This window comes from Mirounga leonina, unplaced genomic scaffold (genome assembly GCF_011800145.1).
Source record: "Mirounga leonina isolate KUSES-001 unplaced genomic scaffold, KU_Mleo_1.0 Mir_174, whole genome shotgun sequence".
Taxonomy (NCBI): Eukaryota; Metazoa; Chordata; class Mammalia; order Carnivora; family Phocidae; genus Mirounga; species Mirounga leonina.
In genome coordinates this window covers 45537895-45554174 of record NW_023270451.1, presented here as the reverse complement: position 1 = coordinate 45554174, position 16280 = coordinate 45537895, and the positions used below count along the sequence as shown (strand labels likewise).

General features: G+C 39.0%; 1 protein-coding gene across 1 annotated transcript in view; it reads right to left on the bottom strand.

Moving 5' to 3' along the window:
- Window positions 1-49: 49 nt before the first annotated feature.
- Window positions 50-16280, bottom strand: part of GARS1 (glycyl-tRNA synthetase 1) — a 47647-nt gene continuing 31416 nt past the window's right edge. The window contains exons 11-17 of the mRNA XM_035020842.1: window positions 13115-13222; window positions 12137-12282; window positions 7686-7771; window positions 5500-5609; window positions 2563-2656; window positions 1709-1899; window positions 50-337 (exon numbers count right to left, since the gene is read on the bottom strand). Of these exons, the coding sequence (XP_034876733.1) occupies window positions 212-337; window positions 1709-1899; window positions 2563-2656; window positions 5500-5609; window positions 7686-7771; window positions 12137-12282; window positions 13115-13222 (861 nt within the window). The 3' untranslated portion in view covers window positions 50-211. The remainder of the gene's footprint in view (window positions 338-1708; window positions 1900-2562; window positions 2657-5499; window positions 5610-7685; window positions 7772-12136; window positions 12283-13114; window positions 13223-16280) is intronic.

Here is a 16280-nt window from a genome sequence, read left to right as displayed (position 1 = left end):
AAATACAGCTTTGCTGAAAATGCAGAAAGAGGAGCAAATGGATTACAAGTTTGTTCAGAATTCCTTCAACTTTAATTGTGGGGGTCAGATCAGGCAGCCACTGAGGATAAAATGCAGTCCCCAGGAGTAATTGCAATGCTGTTTGTAAAGTGGACATGATAAGAGCTATTTTTTTATTAGGGCAAGTGGTCAAAAGTCGTTAAAATTGTCGTCATTCCTCGATTGTCTCTTTTTTACCAGTCTCTTGCCCTTCAAAGACAGGATACCTGGCCTCCACATCGGCCCACGTGATGCTGCCATTGGCCAGATCGCAGACTACACTGGGCAGTTCAGAGACCTGGGGTAATAAAGCAAAGAGAATTCCAAGAATCAACAGACTTGATTAGACCATCGAAAAAAGATTCACCCTGAACTCAGGAGACCTTATAGAGAGCCAAATCAGTGTCTAAATAATCACAAGATCCCTCTGCAAACTGGCCCCCACAGAATGTTTCCCATCACTTCTATGGAAGCCTCTTTCCTTACTTATACTCACCTTTCTCCCAGGCCTGGGTTCATGCTTTTCTTCCAGCCCAGAATGTCTAACCCTTGGATCACTCAATTCTCCCACAAAGCCTTTCCTAATTATTCTAAATCGCTGTCACCTGACGCTACTTCATGTGCATTAACTTTAGAAGAGGAGCTAGTCAAGTAAATGAGCGAGGGGAGACTAGCAAAACGGGGAGCCCCAACCAAGGGGGCCAGTTGTTCCTCAGTCACAACCGAACATTGGCTACCACTCAGCAGCAGTTCCTAAACTTGAGCGTGCATCAGAATCATCCAGGGGTCACATCATGCCCACCCTCTATCTGTCTCCAACCTCCCACCCCACCTGTTTCTGATTCAATAGGTCTGGGGTGAAGAGTTTGCTTATTTAACAAAATCCCAAGTGATGTGATGGTGCTGGTCCGGGGACCACACTCTGAAAACCACTATCAGATGGGAATGTAGGTCCACAGTAGCCAGACCTGGCTTTGTAAAAAGACAAACCAGAAATCCTTGACTTCCAAATTAGACTATAAACTCCTTTGGAAAAAAAGCAGTCTTCTACTTTTGTTTTCCTATTATTAACTCTCCGTAGCAAGCTGAGCACCTAACAGGCACGCTAAATAGAACCTCTGCTCAAAATCAGTCAGGCAGTTGTCAAAGTGGGTGTTCTTTCCTTCCCCTTCTGTAGTTTTCCCATCTCCATTATCCCTTCCCATTAAGTAAAATTACTGAAACATTATTGGCTATTTTGAAAGGATTAACAGGAAAAGTTTATACATACATATGTATCTATACATACATATGTATCTATACATATGTACACATTTGTATAGAAATATACAAATGTCAAAGCCCCCCAAAGCCTGCCAATAAAACTATGGCAGCAACCACTTGGGATCATACGTCTCTTGCCCAAATAAACAAATAATTACATAAAAGCAAACTGCTGGAGAATGAGCCCAGAGTGAGCCAAATGGTTATAAAACATTAGATAACTGTTAACGGGTATTTTCATAATTAAGCCAAGGGGATTTGGGAATCTGTACACTGATACAAGCCTATGATTAAAATTCAAAAGAAAAAAGGGGGTGGGGGGCAAAAACACAACAAAATCCAGGTCAAATCAGAAGGAACCAGTATACATCTCTAAGTTAAAAATGCCAAAAAGAAGGCCAGCCACCTCTGCTCTAATCTGCCGCATGGAGTCTCGGTCCCGCAGAGTTGCCGTGTGAGGGGTCTTGTTCACTGTATCGAAGTCAATGGTGATGCCGAAAGCCACGCCAATCTCATCAGTCCTGGCGTAGCGTCTTCCAATAGACCCAGAGGAGTCATCTACTTTGTGAGAGACGCCGTTCCTGGTCAGGGCTTCCGCTGTCCAAAATAAATTAAGTAAATTAAAAATAAAAAACGGACAACGTTCCAATGTCATCTACATGTTGTCATACAAGCTTGGGAAACTTATAAAAGGGCCTGAGACAAGAGAGCAATTAAGTTACAGCTGCAAAAGAAAGAAAAATCCCCAAAGTTTACTAAGTGCCTCAGTGTAGCTCCTACCCACATCTCACCTGGCTACAGGGGAACAAGTATCACACTAAGAGCCAAGGCCAGGGGACCCCATCCAGACTCCCCCACCTCTACTTGCACAACCCCAAGCAACTCAATGAACTCTTCCCACTTCCCAACTCTGAAATCGGTGGGCCCCACCACATGACCACTAGGAGCCCATTCAGTGCTGTGGGTCCAGTTGGTTAACACTCCACTAGGATTCCCCTGATGAAGGGAGCAGCACCAAGGTCAAGAGGAGAAGCAAGGATATTTTGAACCTGACCCTTGGGTCCTACCCTGACTAATTCAAATACTAGGAGAAAACATTCTGAACAAGCATACTCCCTTTTAGAAGTAAGGGCGGAGGCTAAAATCACTCAGATTTACTCTTTATTCAATATGTATTTTTATTGAAAAAAGGATACATTTCCTAAAATTCAGTCTACTTGATAGTGTTCCCCTAGAGATTACCCAACTGGATTTGCTTACATAATTCCTTGACAAATGGCATGAACTCCTGGTTTGGGCTCAGTGGCAGGACCGAACATTTGAATGGAGCTACTACAGCAGGGAAACTGAAGAACTACGTGTTTTAAAAAAGAAAGAAATCCAAAGACATTAGTTTATAAACATCTAAACATTAATGTCCAAACTTCATTATCAAAATACCAGAAAACATAATCTGAAAATCAGTGTGACAAAAGAGAAAAAGCAAGATGGATCTGGTTTTCAGCTCTAAATTCGAACCACTTTAGATCTAAGTCTTATGACTTAGATCTTAAGTCTCTCCATCTAAAAACGGGTATCTCCCATCTGCTCTGCTTACTTCACATGTCTGTAAAAAGCTGAATGATGTGAAAGCATTCAGAGAGCTACCATATAAGATGGTCATTTTTGGGTACCACATAAAAACCTTACTTCTTTCCGTGGAAACCCATGAAGACCATCCCGCCAAATCATCAAATAGTAAGTGGCACTGCCAAAAACCAAAATCCCATTCTGTCCTTTAAGAAACTCAGCACGGCTGAAGGATCTGTGAGTCTTCGTGACCAGGTAAAACGGAACAGTTTAATTAGTTTGCAAATGTATATTCAAAAGAAATAGGGTGAAACAAAAAGAGATGCTTTGTATACCTATACCGAAAAGTACAACCCTCCTAAACTGCTCCTAGAGTAGGTTTCAGAGTTACTGAGACATAACGAAAGCAAATATATTCTGTGGAAGGCAAACTAGTCTACCGCCCTGAGTTGGAAATAAGAGCTGAAGTCAGTTTTGTTTTTTTTTTTTTTAAGATTTTATTTATTTATTTGAGAGAGAATGAGAGTCAGAGAGCACGAGAGGGAAGAGGGCAGAGGGAGAAGCAGACCCCCCGCTGAGCAGGGAGCCCGATGCGGGACTCGATCCCGGGACTCCAGGATCATGACCTGAGCCGAAGGCAGTCGCTTAACCAACTGAGCCACCCAGGCGCCCTGAAGTCAGTTTTTAAATAATATTTGTATAAAAGGGCCACAGGAAGGCAAGAATATGGAACTCAGAATGAATAGGTCCCATAAAAATCACTGACATGGGTTCCAGCTGAGTCCCTCAAAAGCCCCATTAGCTTTAAATGCCAAGCGGCAGTGACGACCCCTGCTGTAAGTCCTAGACTCCATGGCTGCCCAAATCACAGAACATTCAGAATTCCACTCCTCTCCTCTGTCTGGTAAGAGAGAAGTAAGGACCTGCCTTTATAGAAAAATAATTTTTTAAATCTCACTGGCAATGTTTTTATACCAAATTTATAGGAAAATGGATTAAGGGACAATGTGATTAAAATTTAGAAACATTTCTGGCTTCTCAGAGCCTAATCAAATTTCTCTTCATGAGAGTAATCTCTGTGCAATTCATAAAACACTGTCACTAATTTGTTCTTGCTTAGCCCTTATGAAATTTCTAAAGTTCTGGTTATACCAATATTGTTAGATTCAAAGAAACAGCTAAAAGATTTTTTAAAAACCTTTTTATTAGAAAATAAACAGAAAAGGCCCGAAGCAAACTTAGTATCTAAAAAGAACACTTTCAGTATGTCACCATTCCTCAAGAATAACCATGCCTATATTTACACGTCTGGTGTCTAGACCAGGCTCTTACCATCTGTTGAATGAATGAAAAGCTATTCCTTAAATGTCAAGAAATTAAGATGCAATTAGGGCAGAGGATAAAACAGTAAGTTTATTAGCTACATTATTACCAAGAGTATATCAGACTTTCTAAAATAATGGCACCAAGAACTCATCAGTCTATTCTTCAAGGTTAAATGTCCTAGAAAGAACTCTATGTCTCACATCATGTACACTCAGCTGCAGAATGGTCATGCAGATAAGAATGTTTCATTCACTTAATTTGGCACATACCACCTTTCCACTCTAGCCAGTCTTCTGAATGATTTTCCTGGAAATCTGTGCCTATAAACGACAAGAGTGTAATTTCTGCAGGGATGTCAAGGTGAGAAAGGTGGAGTAAGGCAGAGTGAAGAGATAAAGTGGAAGGTATGGAGCAGTGTTCAGAAGCATGAGGGCCAAAAGACAGTGTGTGGGAGTTAATGAAGACTTCTTAGAAACATTTACCTTTAGCAGTGCTTGAATGCTAGGAAAGGCTCTACCCCAAATACCACTGCCCAATTTACTACCCTGTCAATTTCTCACACTGGAATCACTTGGGGGTTCTTATAAAAAAATACAGATCCCTGGGGCGCCTGGGTGGCTCAGTTGGTTAAGCGACTGCCTTCGGCTCAGGTCATGATCCTGGAGTCCCGGGATCAAGTGCCGCATCGGGCTCCCTGCTCGGCGGGGAGCCTGCTTCTCCCTCTGACCCTCCCCCCTCTCATGTGCTCTCTGTCTCTCTCATTCTGTCTCAAATAAATAAATAAAATCTTTAAAAAAAAAAAAAATACAGATCCCTAGGTCTCAGATCTGTGAATCAGTATCTCTGGACCAGAACCTTTTTCCCCAAAGTCCCCAAATTTTATGCAGTTTGAGAAAGTTCCCTTTAATGCTTCACCAGTGCTTGGCTACAGTTATTTGGTTGGTCCAAATTCTCTGAGCCATCCCCTTCTTCTCAATTTTCTGAAAACATGAGTATATCCAGAAAGTGCCAGTATCTTCCACTGATGCAATACAGATAGTTCCCCCACAGTAATATGTTGTCTCAGAATAAAGAGCACCAGGCAACTGAAACAACCCCATCTAGAATGACCTACATATTCCAAAGCTCAAGTGAGCTAACATAAGAAAGTTCTTTGCTTTGTAAACGGTTAAGCAAAGATGAGTGTTAATGCCACTAGTACATTCGATAACCAATCATTCCAGAGTCTTATTAATAATGTTCTTCAATAAGTTTCATTCCCTGACACTGTGAGAGAATAGCACACTATCCAAGATAACTTACCGTTCTCTGCTCATCTCCCTCACGTACGTGGAATGTATGTTCAAATACCGTATACATGATCCTGCCCAGGCCAAAGGAGGGTTCAATTACATTCGGAACAACTTCTTCCACTGCAAAAGAGATAGAAATCCAATAACATTCTCTCAAACCCTACATAATGCATTGCAGGTCCTCTCTCAACAATTCTTATTAGCACTAAAAAGATCTCTATTCTAGATGGACTTGAGTGATCCTATACATCAGGACAAAGAAGTCAGAACATTCCTTAAAACTATTTGCTGGTAAGAAATATGATGCCTTTAAAGAGAAAGCAGGAGTGAAAAAATTTTTCACCAAATTGTTCTTTGTTTGTACAGTGTAAAACTGAAACAAGGTACCAGTGTTCCTTCCGTAGTATGCCACAGCATGCTATGTACACCAAGTATACCACAGTTGGTAAGCTATGAGCAGGAGCAGCTACTCCATCATCTGCCTTGCCTTGCAGAAAGCATTAGAACTTTTGAGGCTTTTTTTTTTAAAAGATTTTATTTATTTATTTATTTATTTATTTGACAGAGAGAGAGACACCGAGAGAGGGAACACAAGGAGGGGGAGTGGGAGAGGGAGAAGCAGGCTTCCCGCAGAGCAGGGAGCCCCATGTGGGGCTCGATCCCAGGACCCTGAGATCATGACCTGAGCAGAAGGCAGATGTGTAACGACTGAGCCACCCAGGCGCCCCTCGAGCTTTTATAAGACTATGAGAACAAAAATCTACCAGCATAGCTGGAAAAATTAACAAAAACAATTCCTACACACAAGTATCACATGCTTTGTGTTTTACTTTTTATCTTGCTGTCTTGATGAGAACTCTTTAAGAAAGTCAGGTTACTACCATTGTACTCCCAAGGTTCTGGGGTCAAGAGGCCCTCAGAGAAGAGTTTGCTGGGGGATCTGCACTCAATCAAAGACATTTTACCAGAGGCCTCACATGGGGGAGGCTACACCTGTGGTACACACAGGAAATGGATTCATTATTACTTATTATTCAGAAAGGAAGGACTGCTAAGCACTGGGTCTTAGGTAACTGACCTTAACCTTGGATAGTCTGTTTCAAGGGAAATGAGATAAGGAGAACCAAAAATTCACATATGTGGAGGAAAAGAGAGGCTGTTTCTTTTGTCTGTGATAAAGAGTAAGAGTAACATTTTAGAAATATGACCAAGGCATCTCCTGCCCATCCTTCTGGGTCACCTAAGCCACGGTGAAGTACAGTTCTGAACCAGCTGCCAGAATGGTGGCTAAAAAGCCCCAGAGCAAGAAGGATCCCCTGCTTACTCTGATCACTGCTCAGACGGGTTTTTACAGCTCACTGAAGCTTAGCTAGAGGGCAAGCCAAAAACAAATGTAAAAGTACGCATGCTCTCTCCAATAGCAGTAGCTTCTCAAATACCCACCTACTACTCTAAGTTTCCAGAAGCTTCCACTCAGCCACAGTTAACCATAAGCATCCTTTGTATATTTTCCAAAACACTCATATCCCAATTCATGTAATTTGTTCTCCAAAAAATAATCACCTCCTTATCTTTTAAAAAAGCATGAAAGATCACTAATCTAAATGACTTTTTAAAAGGTTAATTTGCGGGGAGCCTGGGTGGCTCAGTCAGTTAAGCATCTGCCTTCAGCTCAGGTCATGATCCCAGGGTCCTGGGATCGAGCCCCGCGTCGGGCTCCCTGCTCAGCGGGAAGCCTGCTTCTTCCTCTCGCACTCCCCCTGCTTGTGTTCCCTCTCTCGCTGTGTCTCTCTCTGTCAAATAAATAAATAAAATCTTAAAAAAAAAAAAAAAAAAGGTTAATTTGCCACAAGAGAGTGAAGGGGTGAGTTCTCCCCTTTGCTTAAAAAAACAAAAGGACATTTCCTTAAAATGGGAGAAAACGAAAAGATGGTTTTAATCAAAGAGATATTCTTCATACGCACCTCAGTTCATAGGAAATACAAAGGGGGCATTATAAACTATTTTTCAGTATTAATACATTTAAGTTTTTTAAAAAGGCAAAAGATAATGCCTTAAATATATTCATCAAATTTAGGGTTGTGGCCTTAAGTATTTATTTTTCTTCTCCAAATTTTGCTATGTCATAAAACGTAAAAAAACTTTAAGGAGTAATGATTTTTTGTGTTTGTTTCTTAATTATTTTTACAAACTTACCATGTAGTGTTTTTTGGAATCTCTTCACGTTGACCATGTCTTTTGTTAACTGAAATGTTTTCCCCTCAGTTTCAATAGTGAATTCCCTACAAAGAAAACACACCACATATTAGTGAAAACATGCATTCCTATCTCTTAATTTAAAGGAGTTTTACCAATTGCTAGACTCTTTTAAGTGTAATACAGGTTGGTCAGTTCTCCAGATAAAATAGCTGAAGTCAAATTTAAATTATTTCATAAGGAACACCAAATTAAGTATTATTTTAATAATGGCACCAAAAAGTATTCTGGGAAGCACCCAAAAACGTGATTAGTCTTATAAAATTCCACAAGTGACTCAATTAATAATTCCTTTGGTTTTGAGATCAAAATAAAGCCAAAACCACTTTTTTAAAAAAATTCAGTTTTAGATTACAATAAATTTGTCAGAAAAAGGCCTCCTGGCAAAAAGACCACTGTTCTCATTATTGTCCCCAGAAATGTAAAACTGACCAGCTTGTCATCTTACAGAAGGTAATTTTAAAACCCCCACACTAATTCCAAAATAAACTTTGACACTTACGTTGAAGATCAGCTTAAAAAAGTTTAATGATTCTGTTCGATATGTCAATATAAAACACTATCCCTCCAAAAATCAGTGACTGCATTATGTTCATATCCTGAGATATGCCCATTCCACTACTGGTTATAAGAATTCACCTTTATCAAGTAGGGATTGTCTTGGCTCATAAGCAGCTCAATGCCAGGAAGAGAGCCCTCATGTGGCACACTTTGCACTGCATTTTGCTAGTTTCTAGCACTGATAATCTCATGCATCATGAGTGGTTTTCACTCACTTCCTCCATTTTTACTATTCTGTCTGAAGTTTGTAAGTGCATTAAAATGCCATTACATAAGCATTATCATAAATATTCTGTGAGTACAGTCTAAGTGTAAAGTAGGTAGCCTAGGGGCGCCTGGGTGGCTCAGTCGTTAAGCGTCTGCCTTCGGCTCAGGTCATGATCCCAGGGTCCTGGGATCGAGTCCCGCATCGGGCTCCCTGCTCTGCGGGAGGCCTCCTTCTCCCTCTCCCACTCCCCCTGCTTGTGTTCCTGCTCTCGCTATGTCTCTCTCTGTCAAAAAAATAAATAAAATCTTTAAAAAAAAAAAAAGTAGGTAGCCTACGGTCATAAAAAAAGCTGAAATTAGCAAGAAGCCATTATTTGAGAATAATTAATAAAGGAAACTGTCATGTTTATGACAGAAAATGGTATCTAACTAGTGCTCTAACTTGTCCATTTTAATGACATTTGATAGTGTTTTAACATAAATCGATGTTAATTCTGGGAGACCAGAATGCTTTAAAAATTTTCCTACTGAAATGGACAATCATATCTTCAACTTGTTACAAGGGTTCATCTTATAAAACTTCTCTTGACAATATTCTCAGGCAACCACCATCACCCCCAAGGCTCCATTTCAATCCCCTCCACTCCCAGTCAACTAATGATGTGCTTTCTACCACTATAAACTCGAGTTATCTTTCCTAGTTTTACATATAATCTTTTGTGTCAGACTTCTTTCACTTTGCCTATTGTCTAGGGCCGGATATGAACTATTTCACGGTTTGCAGGCCATATGCAGTCTCTCATATTTTCTGCTTTATTATTTTTTAGTCTCTCGTATTCTCTGCTTGTTTTTTTACTTTTATTTTTTTAAAGAGTTTATTTGAGATGGGGCGCCTGGGTGGCTCAGTCATTAAGCACCTGCCTTCGGCTCAGGTCGTGATCTCAGGGTCCTGGGATCGAGCCCCGCATCGGGCTCCCTGCTCAGCGGGAAGCCTGCTTCTCCCTCTCCCACTCCCCCTGCTTGTGTTCCCTCTCTCGCTGTGTCTCTCTCTGTCAAATAAATTCATAAAATCTTAAAAAAATAAAATAAAATAAAGAGTTTATTTGAGAGGGGGGGGAGAGAGAGAGAGCACGAGCAGGGGAAAGTGGCAGAGGGAGAGGGAGAAGCAGACCCCCTGTTGAGCAGAGAGCCCGATGTGGGCCCCAGGATCCCAGGACCCCAGGATCATGACCTGAGCCAAAAGCAGATGCTTAACTGACTGAGCCACCCAGGAGCCCCTTCTTTGCTTTTTAAACAACACTTAGAAAATAATGCAAAACTCAGTTGGAGGGCTGCACAAAAAAAACAATATAAAAGATTTTACAAGTTCACTTAAAAAACTGTACTCTTCAGTTATTAGGTATTCTATAAATGGCAACTAAGTTGATTAATAATGTTTATATCTTCAAACTCCTGTTTTGTTTTGTCTCCTTACTCTACCAATTACTGACAGAGGGTGTAGAAATCTGACTGTAATTGTGGATTTGTCTATTTTTCCTTTCAGTTCTGTCAAGTTTGCTTTATATATTTTGAGGTTGTTTTCAGTTGCATACAGTTAGAAGTAATAGGTCTTCTTGATGAACTGATCCCTTTAACATTATGAAATGTAACTCTGTCTCTGGCAATTTCCTGTGTTCTGAAGTTGACTTTATCTGATATTAATACAGCCACTCCTAACTTAATGATTAATATTTGTATGGGAAATATTTTTTGATTCTGTTTAAGCCTATTTGTGTATTACAACTACATCAAGTTTCCTGTAAACAGCATTTAATTGGGTCTTGATTTAACTAGTCTGACAATCAATGGCTATTAATTCAAGTGTTTAATTACATTTAATATAATTATTGATACTGCTGAGTTTAAATCTAACACTTCAAGAGTTACTTTCTATTTGTCTCTTCTTTGTTCATTTTTCCCCTTCTGCTTTCTTCTGGAGTATTTTTTATTATTCTATTTTATCTCCCTTACTGGTTTATTATTTAGTTTTTGTGTGTTTTTTCCAGGTAATTGCTCTAGAGTTAACTATATGTACTTTTTCAAACTTACCAGAGTCTACCCTCAAAGAGTATTATGCCATTTCACATGTAATGTGTGCACCTTACAACAGTATATTCCCAGTTCTTTGCTCTCATCCTTTGAGCTGTAGATGGCATACATTTTACTTCTATGTTATAAATTTCACAATATATTGTTACTGTTTTTGCTTTTTTTTTTAAGATGTTATTAATTTGAGAGAGAGAGAAGCACAAGCGGGGGAAGGGACAGAAGGAGAGGGAGAAGCAGACTCCCCACTGAGCAGGGAGCCCAACTCAGGGCTCGATCCCAGGACCCTGGAATCATGACCTGAGCGGAAGGCAGATGCTTAACTGACTGAGCCACCCAGTTGCCCCTGTCTTTGCTCCTTTTAACATAATGAGTCTTTGTTCCCCTGGCTACTTTAAAGACTTTTCTCTTCATTATTGGTTTTCAGCAATTTGATTCTAATGTACCTTCATGTGGTTTTTGTATTTTTTCTGCTTGAGGTTGAATTTCTTGAATCTGGGTTTACAGTTTGCATCAAACTTGGAAAATTTTGACCTATCCTATGTATCTTCAGATTATTTTCTCTGTACACCCTCTCTGTGACTCCTGATTACACATGTTAGATTGCCTCATATTGATCCAAAGGACATTTTTCCCCCAGTCTCTTGTTTTTCTATGCTTCCCTTTGGAGAGTTTCTATTGCTATGTCTTTAAATTCAATGATCTTCCTTTTGCAATGTTTAATCTACTGTTAATCCCAGTTGGTGAATTCTCATTTGCAATACTTCCTCTAGATGTCTGCTGGTTCTTTTTTTGATACATATTTCCATTTCTCACCTCATATGTTCATGTTTTCCCTTATATCCTTGACCATATGAAGTACATTTATTACTGTTTTAACATCCTTATGTGTTTATTCCATCATGTTTGTCACTTCTAGGTGTTTCTTTTGACTGACCTCCTCAATATGGGTCACGTTTTCGTGCTTCTTTATATGTTTAGAACTTTTTTTTTAAGTAGACTCCATGCCCAGCGTGGAATCCAATGTAGGGCTTGAACTCACAACTCTTGAGATCATGACCTGTGCTGAGATCAAGAGTCAGACACTTAACTGACTGAGCCACCCAGGCACCCCTATTTATAAGTTTTTTATTGTTTGTCGGACACAGTAAATTTTACATTGTTTAGTACTGGATTTTGTCATACTTCTTTATAGATGTCTCTATATCTTTATATTTATGCTTAAAACAATTACAGAGACCACTCCAAAGCTCAAAAGAAAAAAAAATGAATGAGAGGATGTCATTTCTTATTATTCTTCAGTCACTTCCTTAGACAAAACTCCTCCTCTAAGAAAGTTACTGGGGAAAAAAAAAAAGATAATTTCAAATCTATTTCCAGGCTATAATGCCAGAATCTCAGTAAACACAGTTCTTTAAATATAGAGATAATACTTACCTGCAAAAAATGTCTAAAGAAACTGATCTTACCCTTTCAGAATCTGCAGAGAGGACATATCTAAGTGGAGCCCATATAAAAGTACACATCTTAAATCTTACCCTTTTTCATTCAGTAGTTTCTCCATTTCTGTAATGTAACACTCATCACAAACAGCCAGGTACTCCAGCACCAGCTTTGCATCCTTCTTATATGCCTTACCAATTGCTCCCTTATTGGGTTCAAACTGAACAACATTGACTGTTTTGTATGAAGTAGTCAAGGAACCAAAAAACACAGAGAACTGCCATAGTATTTCGGAAAACGATCTTGAGGACAATCCATCATCAAATTAAAACAATGACTAGTTCTCTACTGGCATCCTAGATCCCGTTTATACTGACTTCAAGTGTAAGATGAAATAACTACCCACAAAATCATTAGACAAACCTCACTGAAAATAAGTAAACACTGTCAATAGAGACTTCTACAAAGTTACAGTGAGATAAAAGGGATATTACTCTAATCAGCAACATAACCTGATACACAGCATAATTACCTCTACTTACCATTTACTGATTTCTGAAATGTCCCAAACACAACAGGATCTACTTTCTGTCACTGGCCTAGCCCTAAGATGAGTTCACGACCTCATTGCCTACTAAAGAATGGAAATTTCTTTGCTGATGTACAGACTAAGTGAGCTAAATTATTATTTCATCTACCATAAAATGGCACTCATCTTTTCATAGAGAAAGTATTCACCAGGTGCCCTTTATTTAAAGAGCACGTAGGTAGGTGCAGGTGTGGAGAAATGTATTGTGAAAACAGCTGAGAATAACTGGCCAACACTCGGAAAGACATTCAGAGCACTTTTCTGAATATGCTTCTTTTAAAGACCAAACAATGGGTGGGTATATCAGATTACAAAAAAGAGACTAGGCAAGGAGCAATGAGATGGGTAGAAAAATAGGTTTAAATAAGTGTTACCACAATATCCAAAACATCTGTTTATCCATAGAATGTGTAGACTTGGATTTATCCATTTTCAAGATGTTTACACTTTAGACCTGAGTTGCTGAAGTGACCAGAAAGGATATGGGCTCTTTCAGAGGTTTCTCAGCTACAAGTGGGACTTTGGTGGCTCGAGCATGACAAGAAAGGTCATAACAGGAACGATCAGCACATCCGACGATCTCAATCCAGCCCTAAGAAGACATAATAGATAAAAACACTTATTGCACTGGGTTCATTCACAGATGCATGCAGATTGTAAGTAATTTTCACATACCCAAAGATAAATTATAGCATCTCCACTCAACTTTTATAAATGTTTGAAATGGGAATAGTTCTATACATCAGGCAGCTAACAAACCTATAAAATATAATTCACACATGTACACAAAGTTGTCTTCTTATTTTCTGGGCAGATTTCTTTTGCCATATTGTGAATGTGGGGTAAACTAATAGAGTCTAGGATTTAACTATGGAAATAAAATCTGAACCTAGACGAAACCAGTAGATGCGTTTCAAATTTGAGGCCAGGATTCAAAATCAATCTGGCAGAAACCACTACTCTCTTTGGATGAAGTGTCTATTGATCTCACAACCTGGCATCAAATGGCTGTGCTAAACACACACCTCAGCTGACCATGAACGTGGGCATTTGTGTTCAATTCAGTTTCTTACACAACAAAAGAGATCTCAATAAAGAGCAGGTAACATTTAAGTCACAGAATAAAACTTAACAGCAACACCACCATATAGATGTTAAAGACTTCTTTTAGGAGATACCTAGTTAGTCCTCATGAATATTTATATTTTGCCTTTGATCCAAAGAGTATGAAAAATTGCAACTGTCACAACTACTAAGCTTTCCTTTTCCCCTTTACCACATGGGGTGCATGAACTAAAGAGGGCACAAGCTCAGAAACCCCAACACATAACAACAAAACAGAAATTAAAAGAATGAAACCGAAAATCATGTCACTTCATCATCTGACATGCACTGAAGATGTCAACATATTTATGTACTAAAAGATAAAATTACAAAAACACGTCCGAGAACGGCAAGTAACAACTCTGGGATAGTGGTTAACTCTGAGGAAGAAGAGAAGGGTGGAGCATTAGCTGCCTCAGTGACTTTTTTTCATTAAAAAAATAAAATATGAAGCACACAAAAAGGAAGTGTTTGTCTTTTCTTGAATGCATGGACTAATTTCTATTTATCAGACCGTTCTACTGATGGAGTGCTTCAGATAGGGGAGGGAAGCTCTTTACCTGTTTTATTTCCCTGATTTAAGTGAGTGAGAAACAAGTGTCCTTTGTTCTCTTAGGCTGCAACGGAAGAACTTTGATAAGGTTTTGGCATTTCCTTTGCTTTATAAAACATGCTCAGCAAACGGCACCAGTTGTCTACAGTCTGGTAAACTGTTAACAATTACGACATTTTATAAAGCAACTAGTTTAACAAAATCACTACTGTGAGGACTTAAAACAATAAAAAATCTTTAAAGGAGTTCTTCCCTCTCCTTGAAAGTTCCTGTTACTTTCGAGCTTCTGGTTTTGTTTAGTTTCCCAATGACCTTATGTAAAACGTTGTAGCCTAACTCAATGCTGGGCCCACATTTTCCTTTTTTCAATTTTATTCTTTAATTTAAAAAAAAAATGTAGGGTGCCTGGGTGGCTCAGTTGGTTAAGCGACTGCCTTCGGCTCAGGTCATGATCCTGGAGTCCCAGGATCGAGTCCCACATCAGGCTCCCTGCTCAGCAGGGAGTCTGCTTCTCCCTCTGACCCTCCCCCCTCTCATGTGCTCTCTCTCTCTCTCTCTCTCTCAAATAAATAAATAAAATCTTAAAAAAAAAAATGTAGGTACAATTGACATGAAACATTATGTTCGTTTCAGGTATGCAATATGATGATTCAGTATTTGTAGATAATGCAAAATGAGCACCATAATAAGTCCAGTTAACATCCAGCACCACACCTGGTTCCAGAACTTATAGGACCTACTCTCCTAGCAGCTTTCAAATACACAATACAGCATTATTAACAATCGTCACCATGATGTTCATCACATCTGCAAGACTGAGGCCCACATTTTCTGATTCTCAGTACTTGATGATTTAGCCACAGCTCACAGTGGCACTCAGAAAAGCATGAGCAGGAATGCCGCAGGGTCTATTAAAGCAATGTAGCACAATGGTTAAGCGCACGGGCCTGGAGTGAGACAGCCCTGGTTCATTCACCAGTTCTACCACTCACTGTGAGACTCAAGCAAATTGCTTAACTTCTCAGCACTTCGGTCTCCTCAGAAATAGGACCTATGATGAGGATTACACAAGATACTACATATGAAGCATTTAGAATGGAAAAGCACAGTCCTTACCAAATATACATGTTGAATGCACAAACAAATGAAAGAAATAAAATGTAATCCAGGCCCCACTCAGAATCTCAAGTGAGACAGCAAGAATCTGTGTCTGCTTTAACAAAATTAGTCAGAGCAAACTAAGAAAGGGAACTGGTATAGAACAAAGAGAAAAGAAATAATCTTTTCTCACACAACATAGAAAATATTTTATTGGCTTGATGTGCAAATACGAAGAAATTCCAGAAAATTTAAAACATGTAAAGAAATTACATAATTTCTATAATCTACAGAATCTATAATCTATATAATCCAAAAACAACTACTGCTATCATTTTGGCGTACATGTCAAGCAAGTCTGTGAGGAAAATAAAGTAACAAGAAAAACTTAACAGATTATAGAAATTCTTTCCTAAATCCACAAAAGAAAAAGGATATATTTAAAACAACATCAATAACACCCACTACAGATATCTGCGTACCATTATGCATGTATACATGCATATATGTTTGTCATGCATGTAAAGCCATCTAGAACAGTGGCTAAAAAAACCCATGGGGCTAAGAATGGTTTTTATATTTTTAAAGGGTTGTGAGAGAAAAGAAAGAAAGAAAGAGAGAGAGAGAGAGAGAGAGAAAGAAAGAAAGAAAGAAAGAAAGAAAGAAAGAAAGAAAGAAACAACAACAAAGAAGCAGCAAAAATTTGCAAAGCCCAAAGTATTTTTACTACATTTACTATAGAAAACATGTGCTGATCCCTGATGTAGAAGAGACATGAACAACTTTGGGGGAGATGTATACAAATGGAAGTTTCACTTTCTACATAATATTCTTCAGAATTACTTTTTGCTTTTCATTTTACAAAAATGAGTCATTTTTATTTCTAATTTTTAAA